The following is a 12,500-nucleotide window of genomic DNA, read 5'->3' on the forward strand; positions in this document are numbered from 1 at the left end:
AAGGAATGGTGTGTTTTTTCCTCGGCTGTTCTTCGTCCTTCCTGTCTGAACTTTGCCCACATGTTCCTCTTGTTTGTCTTCCTGTAACTACGACATCATTTCCTTTAAGAACCTTAGCAGACATGTAAAAGCAAAGGCTTGGGATTGTTTTTGATCATGGCAAGTGAACCCACAGTTCAAGTCTAATGTGATGGTTTGTCTATAGAGAAGAGAGATTTATCTTCGCTTAACACCTGATTTCACTCATCACACGAACCTCTGAAGAGCTAAAATTAAACTTCTGCAATGCTGTGACCTTTCAGGACCCGAGTTTGACCCCAGTGACCTCTAACAATGGCTGATTCAGCAGGTTAGTCCAGAATCACTGTCCTAAATAACTGTCTCAGCACACAGTTCGGTGTCTCCCCACACCACCACCAACAGACTCAGGTAGGGGCGGAGCCTAAAGTTCGAAGGCGGAGCTAATAGGTGAAAAGTGAAAAGCTGAAAGTTTAGTTCAGATCGATTTGAAAATTTCATGAGACGTTTCTCATCAGCTTTAATGTTTCAGGTTTATTTTTACTCTATGGCATTGTACACTCATTAGTAGTCATTATACACTTATTATTATTCATTTTACATTCATTAATATTCATTTTACACTCTTTAATAATCTGTATATACACATGTATTAATATTCATTTTTCATGAATACATTTGAATATTAATTATGATTAAAGTTAAAATTAAAATAGTGCTAGAAATTCAAATTCAAATGTAAATTCTCTCTTTCGTTTTTTCAAATTGTGTTAATGTGTGTGTGTGTGTGTGTGTGTGTGTGTGTGTGATGAGTGTGTGACATGTTCACACTTGTAAAATATCATCACATCACTTTATATCTGCATTGTTCCTGTCCCACCCTAACCTGCCTTATCTTGCCCCGCCCTCTCTCACCTTGCCCCGCCCTCTCTCACCTTGCCTCGCCCTCTCTCACCTTGCCTCGCCCTCTCTCTCATTGCCCCGCCCTCTCTCACCTTGCCCCGCCCTCTCTCACCTTGCCCCGCCCTCTCTCACCTTGCCCCGCCCTCTCTCTCATTGCCCCGCCCTCTCTTGTCCTTGCTCCACCTAACCCTGTTGTATTTTTCTCTCCCATCACTTTCCCTCAATTTATCTTTTCTGTTTCTCACACACTTCTCTGAGACAAAAACAGAGGGAGAGAAATAGATAAAGAGAGAAATACAGGTAGAGAGAAAGTGAGGGAGAGATAGAAAGATGAAGAGAGAAATGTTTGGATGAATGGAGGGAGAGGAAGAGAAATGGTTGAAAAAACGGCTTTGAAGACTTTCATCTCATCTCTCTATCCTTTCTCCTCGCTCTCTTTATCTCTCTCGCTCCCTCTCTCTCTTTCACTCTTTCTTTATCTCTCTCGCCATCTCACTCTCACTTTCTTTCTTTCTCTCTCTCTCTCTCTCTCTCTCTCGCCCTCCCTCCATTTCTGCCTCCCCGCTTATTAACATCTCTCGCTTTATTCTGTTTCTTAAGTTTCTCAGTTTCTCTGTCCATTTCTGCTTCTCATTCCATCTTTCCATTTATTTGTTTCTCCCACTCCATTTCAGTCTCCCTCCATCAATTTCTTTCTCTCTCTCTCTCTCTCTCTCTCTCTAACAGAGGAGTCTTTATGAAATGCAGCTTCTCAGCATAATCATTTCACTTCATGGCTAACTATGATCCTGTTTTTCCTTCCGTCCACGCCCACACTCTCATTCTCACACACACACACACACACACACACACACACACTCTCTCTCTCTCTCTCTCTCTCTCTCTCTCTCTCTCTCTCACGACCCCAGATGAACTCGGTTGCAGTAGGTTGAACCTCTCATCATGTCGTATGATGTTTCCGTCCCGGCTTTACCGCCGTTCTGGAGTGTGATGTGTGTGTAAAATTATTTCAGCAGAAGGATGATGAAATGTTGACATTTACACCCAGTAAAACGAAATAAAATAAAAAATAAACGAATATATTTTGGGAGTTAATTCCCAGAGTCCTCTGGCTCATCCGGGATACTGCATCTCCTCAGAATATAAATATCATCATATCACAAATAGGTTTTGATCTGTTAACCATCTCTTTGTGTACTGTACATTTACATGAATACATTTCCACTTTACAGGTTTAATAACTACTATCCTGGCAACCCGTTTTCTAATTATACAAGCTCCGCCTTCACAATTTAGGCCACGCCCCTTACCTGAGTCTGATGCTGAGGAAGAAAGTGGCTCTGACATCTCTGTGACATCCTTCTGTTTAATTCTTTAAATTAAAATGGCAGATGAATTTCTCTACATCTTCATCTCATAAAGAGTGCAAAAAATTATGAATATTTCTAAATATGCAAATTGCAAACACCCCAACATTCTCCTGTCCCACTGAAAATTCTATTTATCAAATAATACTTTTTCCTGTATTATCTACACTTAGTGTGTGAGTTCAACCTCACAGTGTGTGTGTGTGTGTGTGTGTGTGTGTGTGTGTGTGTGTGTGCTTGCTTAGAGGTGTAGATCTTCAGATTAGAAATGGGCATGCATTCCTTGCCACAACACACAAAGACTTATAAACAAAACACCTCTCTCTCTCTCTCTCTCTCACACACACACACACACACACACACACACACACCAAGGAAGCTGTGTGAAGCTGCTTTATGAGTAAAAATGGAAGGAATGAAAACAGTGACGACCACAAGATGACGATTTTGCGATTAAAATCTTTCTCCTGTGTGTGGCGTGTTAGAGCCTGAAGAGGACTAGTGTTAGAGACCAGTGTGTGTGTGTGTGTGTGTGTGTGAGTGTGTGTGTGTGTGTGTGTGTGAGTGTGTGAGTGTGTGTGTTTCTCATGGGGTTTTCCTGTAGAGGAAAAGACAATCTGCATGTGAAAACAGCACTCAAGGCCTCAGGCTTACAGCCAGGTCTGTGTATATGTGTGTGTATGTGTTTGTGTGTGTATGTGAGAATTTGTGAATATTTTTGAGACAGACTGTGTGTGTGTGTGTGTGTGTGTGTGTGTGTGTGTGTGTGTGTGTGTGTGAGATACAGATTCTCAGAAATATTTGGGGATTTGCACAGCTGTCATCTCTGACAGTTCAATATGAGAAGCTTAACTCTCTCCCTCCATTTCCCCTTCTCTCTCTCTCTCTCTCTCTCTCTCTCTCACACACACACACACACACACACACAGAACTTGCTTTTCTTCTTCTCATTATCTTCAGGAAATTTGGATGATGCAATTTCCTGTTGAAATATTTCATGGGGTGAACAGGTGTTCAAGTAACAGGGTTGAGAACGAATGTTATCTAAAACGTACGTTTTTTCATAATCTATACCAGATGACTCGTGGAAAAGGATGTTTCAAGCATGAGATATTAAACCAGTTCACACAATAATGCAAAAATAATACACTTTCTGAAGCTTTTGAAGTGTTGTAATGATTAAGTTTGAAGATAAAGTGGAGTTATTCATAAAGTGTATAAATTTTTATGAATATTTATATCAATGTGTATAATGCCATACGAATGCATTATGAATATGGTCTTCACGGAAAGTGTTACCTAATGTTTTATCTATCTATCTATCTATCTATCTATCTATCTGTCTGAAACTTAGATATCTGTAAATATAATATCAGTGGAACCCAAGCGGCACCTCGATCACAGAATCATTCACAGAGAAATAAATTTAGAGGTTTAATAACTATTAATCTGGCAACACAGTTTAAAGACATATAGACATAGGCTAGTTATTCCCTCTCCCTCTCTCTCTCTCTCTCTGCTCCACAAGAATGCAGCTTGAGCCCAGTGTGTGTGTGTGTGTGTTCTGTCTAGCTGGTGGTGAGTGGTGTGTTTAGTGAGTCGTTGTGTGAAGCTCGGGGTCAGAGGTTAACCCCACATGCGAGTGTTAGATTAGGAGAGCTGACACTCATCCGCTGGGAACAAGCACGACTAAAAATAGAAGAACAGCAGGAGATCATTTTTTGAAAGAAAAAAAAAAAGTGTCTTGGATGTACAGAACTGTTTTTTTTTTTGTGTGTGTATTTTATTTCCTGTATTATAGACATGCATAAAGATGTATGAATATTAATTTAATATCTAACATAAAGCATTAGGTGTATATATACACACACACACACACACATCTATATATAATTATAAGATATTCCAGATAATATTAATTTCAAAATAATCCCTACTAACTGTTCTTAAAGATTAACATTTTCTCAGATCCTTCAAATTTTGGAGCGTCACTCGTCCTGCTTGGAAAAGACAGTCCTATAATTCCCAAAATTTCCCCTTGGAGATAAATAAAGTACATCTATCTTTTTATCTGTCTATGTATCTGTCTATCTATCTAAATCTGTTATAGTTTTTCAAAACATATAAAAAGAAAGTAACCTGTGACTTAAAGGTTAACTGTCATGCCTGGAATATTTATATTGCGACACACTAAATGAGAGCCTTGGAGGATTTTAGCCGGTGTTTATTTGGGAATAACAGAGCTCAGGAGTGTGTGTAATTACAGCGTGGGTTCAGTTCAGTTCAGTCGTCCTGCTGAATGTTCCAGCGATATCACTGAGAGCAGAAATGTGTTTCAGTTCAGTTCAGACTGCTTCCTGTGCCTGCTGCGAGTGTTAACCTGGAGACAGTGTGTGTGTGTGTGTGTGAATCAGATGCTGTAGCCAGACCTGCATGCCCGAAATCTAAGATTAAAGTCTACGATTTTGTGTGTGTGTGTGTGTGTGTGTGTGAGAATCAGATGCTGTAGCCAGACCTGCATGACCGAAATCTAAGATTAAAGTCTACGATTTTGTGCCTGACGTCTCTGGACCTCCACAAAGCTTCATGCTAGCAGAACAGACATCGTTCTCCTTCACAGCGTCACAGATTGATGGATGGTTTCAGCTGACGTCCTAAAGCAGCAGGTTATATTTGCAAAGTGTCTATTTCAGTGCTGCAGCCTTCAGCCGCTCTGTTTGTGTTAAAGCTGTGTGTAAATCAGTGTGAAGGACGGCTGATGGACAACACACACACACACACACACACACACACACTCACACACACACACACACACACTCACTCACAGACAAGTAAAGCAGCAGTTCAGCTTAAAGGACATTTTTTTCTAGGGATGTAACTGAATTAGGGCTGGGTGATATAACAAAATATCAATATTGTGATAAATTGTATTACAATATGATTATGAGACATTGTGGATATCATTAAATAATAATAATAATAATAATAATAATAATAATAATAATAATAATAATAATAAATGTATTTATTTTTTAGTAATTAGAAACTGACTGGAAGCAGCTGATATATTTAATACTGAAAGAAGAAAAATCATATTTTATTTAATGATTGATTTATTTTTTATAAATTAAAAGGTTAATGTTATATAAACTGTTTAATGCAACACTTAAGTGTATTGCTGTGAAATTGTTCAGAAACCTACACTATAACAACATGATGCCTGTAGGAATAATGGTGGTGTTGTAGCGTCGACTCCTAAACTGCAAATAAATACTTATAATAAACTAATAAACTATTCAGAAAGAACAGATTATGGGTTCGAAAGGGACACAGGATATAATCAGGAGGCACATTGTTTGTTTTTCTCTCTCTCTCTTTTTTTTTTTTTTAAGAAAGCTTGCCAGAAAGGTTCACAGGGCGTGTAGCTGAGACGAGAGCTGTGTATCGTGGACTCGATCCTGACGCTGCTGACATTTCTTCAGTGTTTCTGGGGGCTCTTCTGGTTTAGGCCACGCCCACTTTGGGGTTAAATCCAAATACAGATACTGATATTTAGAGCACGAAACAGATACAAACCCTCGTAGCTCCAGAGCAAAGCTAAAGAAGAAATCACATCTCAGATAGTCGAATACCTTCAGGGTAAAGAGACAGTGGACGTTTATTTATGGTCAAAAACGTTCCTTTGGAAACGGACATGAAACTGTTACAGTGGAACAACGATGATAACGATGATGTAATCAATGTTTTGATGACATGAAATGATCAGGAACATGAGTGCATAACTGTGTTGTGATTATTGAACGTTAATTAAAAAATAATAATAAATTAATCATTGAAAATGTGTCCTGTGGTTGTTTACGAGTTCATGGCGACGACGTTGATGCCGTGAGCGTTGATGTAGCGCAGTAAGACTCTCACTCGTCTCTCAATGACGTCGATGAGCTTCTCGATGCCTCGGCGTCCTCCCTGATTCTCCCAAAACTGTTCGTCCACAAACAGAGACTGCAGGAGGTTCTGACGGAGACGCTGAGAGCGCAAGACACTCACTGCTACGTCAGGGAGTCTGACACACACACACACACACACACACACAGTGTACAAAGTCTGAGTTATTGCTGAATTACACTTAAACGTCACCATTTCTCCTCTTTAAGTGTAAAGTGGGCGGGGCTAATCTTAGGTAAAGTTTGCATAAACTCCTCCCTTGCCAATCACGAAGCTGATGTCACTCGTCCCGCCCACATGGCTTTTATCTAAACTACGATTTCATTCTTGAACAGTCTCTTTGAGTCAGAGTAACTCAATGAATGAGTGAAAGTTAACATAGCAAGCTAGCGAGCTAAAGCTAACCTAGCGAGCTACCGCTAACCTAGCAAGCACAGCTACTGTGTATCTCTATAACTGTGTGCTGAGTTACATCACAGGCACAATCTCAAACAGAGAGCTGTCAATCAAGTGTGCTCATTAGAATACTAGGCCACACCCATTAGGACACCGTGACCAATGAGATCAGCTCCTTTTTCAGTGTTTTATCACATTTATGTCTCTTTTTGACTTTGCTGAATGTTTAATACACTTGAGTTTGGTACCAGACAGACATTCTTCACTCTGCTCAGGTCAAACAACTCACTCTTTGATTCCCTCGAGCAGTTTAAAGTCGAGGTTTTCTTCGTCCCGGTCGAAGAAGGCTTTGTTGTTGACGTAGACGAGACGTCTCGGGTCGTTCTTGCGATGGACGATGTGTGAAAGCTTGAGGTTGTCCACATTACTGCACTCTCTGTGATAGCCGAGCTGGACACAGCTGTCCTGTGGGCGTGGCCTGAAGCCACAGCAGTTCCTGTCGAGCCGCTGGTGATTCTGAAACCGAGAAAGTGCCAGATACAGTATCTGAGCGAGTATCACTGCTTTTAGAACATTAATCTCATCCACAGAACCCTGTTTGTCCCTCTGGTGGAAGCCTTAATGATTCTGTGAAAAACCCTGCAACAGTGTGTTCCTCTCACATAAAGGATTCCAAACAGAACCTTTTTAGGAACCTAAGAACCCTTAATTATCCAATAAATCCTGAAAGAACCCTTTTTTTCCCCCTAAGAGTGTGTGGAACACACTCCAAATTATAGCTCATTATTGGTCATTTAAGGGTTCTTTAAAGACACACTTAATAATTAAGGGTTCTTAAGAACCCTTAAGAGTTGTAAGATTAAGAGTTGTAAGAGTTGTAAGATTTTTAACACTTTACTCATTGTAACAGGTGGCTGACAATTTTTTTTTATTTCATTTTAATTATTAATACTTTATTTTGATCAGTGTTGAACTGTTCTGTAATTGTTGAAAGATATGATAGCATAAACAGATTTGTTCTCAACTTATTCCTAAAGAAAAAAAAGTATATAATAATAATAATAATAATAATAATAATAATAATAAATATCATCATGTGTGGGGAATATTATTACAAAGTAATGTGATATTTTTGACGTATTGTCCAGTCCTCTTAAAACAAAACAGACTTAATGTCCAATCAGCTCCAGAAGTGACTCCACCCCCTTAGGTAGAAGCTCCGCCCTCCAAACCGTGACATAGGCAGTAATGTCCGTACCTGCAGCAGGAAGTCGAACAGCGTCACTTTGCTCCACTCATGATGATGGAGGCTGCTGCAGCTCCACTCGGGTTTCGGGACGCCGCGCTGCCAGCACCTGTACTGTAACGACGTCTGATACGAGCTCCACCTCAGAGCACCTGATCTCGACTCGGGTACCGGAACAACAGACGGGTCGTACAGGGTCACCGGACACAGCTGACCATCTGAAACAACACGGTGGAGTGATAAACATATTGCTGAATGTTACTTCATCACGATAATCTAATATGTATTATAGAACAGTGCTGTTATTAATACTCTCATTCTAATACAGTACGTTATCGTTTCTATAGCAACAGCTCATTCTCAGGGACGTGTACAGCTGACGCTCTGCTAATAATAAACAGATTAAAACAATTGTTGATATTTTGTGAGGAGACATTTATTTATGTAACATGTACGGAAGGAGTCTCCAGTGTCAGCGCTTTGTAACAGTCAGAGGTAAAGCTGTAACTGTAAGTTTTCCCACATCTTCAGGACAGAAAAGTTTACGCTTCTTTGCGGTTTCTCAGTAACATGCGGAACAAGCTGCGTTTTTATTTTTTGTGTTATTGACTTCAAGAGAGAAAAAAGAGAGGCTGGTGAGGGAACGACTGTTTATAACTGTTTATAGCCGCTATAATGAACATTACGTGTAACTATAAACAGTTAAAAAGTTGTTCTTTAATGAATAAACAGTGTTATAGCTGAAAAATTGCTGTGGTGTAAAAGGAATAAATCACTTGGGGACATGCTGTTATAGGAAAATAATCAACTTTGGGACAGTAACAGTAACTCCACTTCATCACACCGCCACATTGTGAAATATTTTCCTACAACAGCACGATACGGAGTGTTTTATTCTTTACGTAGATTAAACGCACAACGTTACAGTCACACAGGACCGAGTGCTAAAAGTAACAAACAGTCCTGAATCTAGGGCTTCAGCTGTGAGGCTAATGTAGCTAACAAATAATGGATGCTTATAGCCTCCAGTTTAGCATCATGTAAACTGCAAGACCTCAAAGGACATCTTTAAAGTCTGAGACACTGAAAAACCCCATAAAGCTGATCGAGGAGACGTCACTGTGTGATACGATATAAATAATAAAACACAAATAATTTCTAACTTCATCTTTAAATGTCAATATTTGTGCCAGAAAACTATAAAATATGGCACTGATTCCTAACAGGCACATTAGAAGTACATTAGTGTGTGAGTGAGGAGATGATCTGCGACGTACCCAGAGCGTGGAACCTCCTGCTGATGGCCACTAAACTGCGATTGAGCCCTAAAACTCGGTCCAGGTGGAAAGCGAACACTTCGCTCATGTCCTCAGGTCTCTTAATGACTCCACATCTTCCATCACACTCTCCTGCACGGTCCGAGCTCTGATTAAACCCACTCACACTCTTAAACAGGAGCGCGGGAGGAGCGTTCTCCGGTTCGAGAACTTCCACACGGCTGATTTTGCACTTGGAGAGGAAGCGCATGGTTTCTATATCAGCTTGGCTGAACCATGGTGGAGATTTCTGGCTGTAGATCCGGATGGAGCTTCCAACATTATCGTCGTTGAGCTGTCCTGGTTTATAAATTGAATGGAGAACCTGCCTCCACGAGTCTCTAGATTCAGCATGCCTCAGCGTTTCTTCTCCATGATGGTGGGTTGTGTCTTGGTTTTGGTTCTCCACGTTCCTCACCTTCTTCCTGCGTGATTTGGGGCGCAGCGTCGCTCTCAGGACGGCAGGTTTGTGTCTTTTGGACTTGAGGGTGATGTAGACTACATTGGAGCGTGTTGGAGAAGGAGATCCCGGAATCCTTTCCAAAATCCATCTTCTGCCCTCGGTCAGTTTTCGGTCATGATCTCCACGGCTGATCCACAACTCCAAGCAGAAGAGGTAGAGCAAGCAGGCGAAGGCGAGGAGTAAAGCTCTCCTGGACCTGGAGAATCTCCAGCAGGATCTTAAGAACCTCCAAAAGGACACGCAGGTCAGATGGATGAGTGTGTGTGCGCTCCTACCAGGACGGATCAGATGTTTCTCCATCAGGATGTGAAGCTTATCTCCGCATGCTTGCTTGGCGTTTCATTTTCGGCGCTCTGAAGCCTGGAACAGGACAGCTCGAGTCCAGAGCTGGTGAACGAGTAAACCTCCTTAATTTCCTGAGTGTTGTTTATAATTAAAAATATTCACTTCTCCAAAAAAAAGAGAAAGATTTAAATGTCGCATCAAAATCCGAAAATTGCGCTAAATGAATGACGCGCGCGCAGTCGCTGAATAAATCATTTCAGCAGCGTTTTTTTTTTTTTTTTTTTATCTAAGATGAGATATAAAACACTCATTCTCAACCTCCCTGCATTTCACATCCATTTACACAACACGCACAGTCCAATTAGTCATAATTATTTTCCTTTTTCCGATAAGAGCACCTCCGCGTCCTCAAAGCGCACAGCAGCGCAGGAAATACTGAACCAAACTACTGAGTACTGATCTGACATCAAGTCTAATAAAATAACAAACACCACCCCAAACTCCTGGAGGAACACACCCCGTGTCTGACTCTCTGCAGAGGAACAAAAAAAAAAAAAAAAAAAAATCACACACAAATCCTCCACACTACCCAGTTCCCAAACTCCTCGATATTACAGCGCCACCTGCTGGCAGAACGCGCTCCCTGCAGAACATGGCTTACTTCATAACTCTGCCTTATTAGGGAAAGATTTTTAACAAGCTCTCATCCCAAATCGCGCTATAATCATCTACAGGGCAAATCTGCAGCCTTCTGCGTGCATTAATCAGGACAGGAAGTGGAACTGTCACACAATGTCCAGACAAAAATCTCCAAATGAACAAAAGGATTTAATTCAAATAAATAACTCTTCACAAGATCATCATTAATCATCACCATTAGACATCATTAATCTGAGATCTCATCATCATAAACAGTCGACATTAATCAGAAGGTCTCAGAGGTTGGAGAAGGCGGTGAGGAGAGAACCGGTCAGAACCATGCAGGACGCCAGAGCAAACAGCAGGCCGTTCCCCAGCCCCTGAAAGAATAAAAGAAAGAAGTGAAATTAAAGCAAATGCATAAGAAAGAAAAACATCAGCGCAAGAAGCCACAAAGAACCCACAAAGAACCCACAAAGAACCCGCAAGAACCCACAAAGAACTCGCAAAGAACCCACAAAGAACTCGCAAAGAACCCGCAAGAATCCACAAAGAACTCGCAAAGAACTCGCAAAGAACCCGCAAGAATCCACAAAGAACCTGAGAGCTTCAGTGGAACAGAAATGGAAATAAATACAGGATCCAGACTGAAGTAAACATCATCATCATCATCATCATCATACCACACACAGTCAGGAGCGAGAACATCCTTCAAAAAGCAAACAGTGTAAACACGCACACACACACGCACACACACGCACGCACACTCTCACACGCACACACGCACGCATGCACGCACACTCACACACACGCACACACTCTTATTTAAGTTTGTTTTTCTTCTTATGATTTTATTCTGATATTTATATCAAATTTACAGTATATTTAATTCTAAAGGTGTGTTTTAATTTTAAAATAAACTTTAATCATAGAGCAATTTTCAAACTCATTATATCTCAAAATGCTGTAGAAGTAAAAAAAAAAAAATAAATAAATAAAATATACACAAGGATAGTGTAAAGAAATATTTTCTATTCTATGTTATTTATAAATATGATTAAATTCACAAAAATATAAACAAATAAAATACTTAACTAAAATAAAAACTAAAGAATTTTTAACATAAAACAAAGATAAAATAAAACCAATAAAGGCTGAGAATGTATTTTTAATTAATTAACGTATTTTAAAAAACTTTTTTGGTACTCCTTATCAAACCTAAATATTATTATATAAAGTATGAACTATTGTACTATGATTTTATTTCCAGTTCTTCTGCTCCTTTAAGGTCCTGAGCCACTTACTTTGACCTCCTTGAAGACCACACTTCCCCACAGAGCAGCCACTAAACCATAACCCTGCAAACACAACCACCAACACTTACACAACAACAACAACACAACAACAACAACAACAACACAACATTTACTGAATGATGAACATGTGCTATGAAGAAGAATGAAGAGAGGGAGTGTGTGCTCTTATGTGTGATGTTAATGAAGGCTGAACTGATTCATTATTACTAATTTTTTAGTTTTAAACTTATATCCGTTCTGCTGCAGATGTGTTCACACTTTTGTGGTTTGATTTTGGCAAAAGTGGCACACGTTTTGTTAAATTGTGTATGATTGGTGTGTGTGTCGCACAGGGCGAGAGAAAACATGATGCTCCAGAGGTCACGATGCGTTTCCGTGATGTCTGATTCGAACGAATTGTTGTTTTAAACGGATTTGTTTAATGAGTCAATAAAACTGGTTCACAAGTCCATCTGAACTGAATGTTGTGTAGCGTCTACGCAGTGTTAGTGCTATTGATTTAAGCAACCTAGTTTAAGCTGAACTGAGTTCAAAGTACAGTTGAATCAGTTGAATTGATTCATTGAAACTGACAGTTCACAGTACAAATGAATCGGATTAATTGAT

At 40.0% G+C, this 12,500-nt stretch overlaps 2 protein-coding genes across 2 annotated transcripts in view; both read right to left on the minus strand.

Moving 5' to 3' along the window:
• Window positions 1-5,917: 5,917 nt before the first annotated feature.
• gask1b (golgi associated kinase 1B) lies at window positions 5,918-10,478 on the minus strand. Its single transcript, XM_026910656.3, has 4 exons — window positions 9,153-10,478; window positions 7,888-8,093; window positions 6,919-7,145; window positions 5,918-6,351 (listed from the first exon to the last, which is right to left on the minus strand). Exons 1-4 carry the CDS (start codon window positions 9,952-9,954, stop codon window positions 6,144-6,146), a joined length of 1,443 nt encoding a protein of 480 aa, XP_026766457.3. The 5' UTR covers window positions 9,955-10,478; the 3' UTR covers window positions 5,918-6,143.
• A 270-nt stretch (window positions 10,479-10,748) lies between these two features.
• Window positions 10,749-12,500, minus strand: part of tmem144b (transmembrane protein 144b) — an 11,630-nt gene continuing 9,878 nt past the window's right edge. Inside the window, exons 11-12 of the mRNA XM_034305573.2 lie at window positions 11,883-11,936; window positions 10,749-10,958 (exon numbers count right to left, since the gene is read on the minus strand). Of these exons, the coding sequence (XP_034161464.2) occupies window positions 10,875-10,958; window positions 11,883-11,936 (138 nt within the window). The 3' untranslated portion in view covers window positions 10,749-10,874. The remainder of the gene's footprint in view (window positions 10,959-11,882; window positions 11,937-12,500) is intronic.

Source organism: Pangasianodon hypophthalmus, chromosome 7 (genome assembly GCF_027358585.1).
Source record: "Pangasianodon hypophthalmus isolate fPanHyp1 chromosome 7, fPanHyp1.pri, whole genome shotgun sequence".
Lineage (NCBI taxonomy): Eukaryota > Metazoa > Chordata > Actinopteri > Siluriformes > Pangasiidae > Pangasianodon > Pangasianodon hypophthalmus.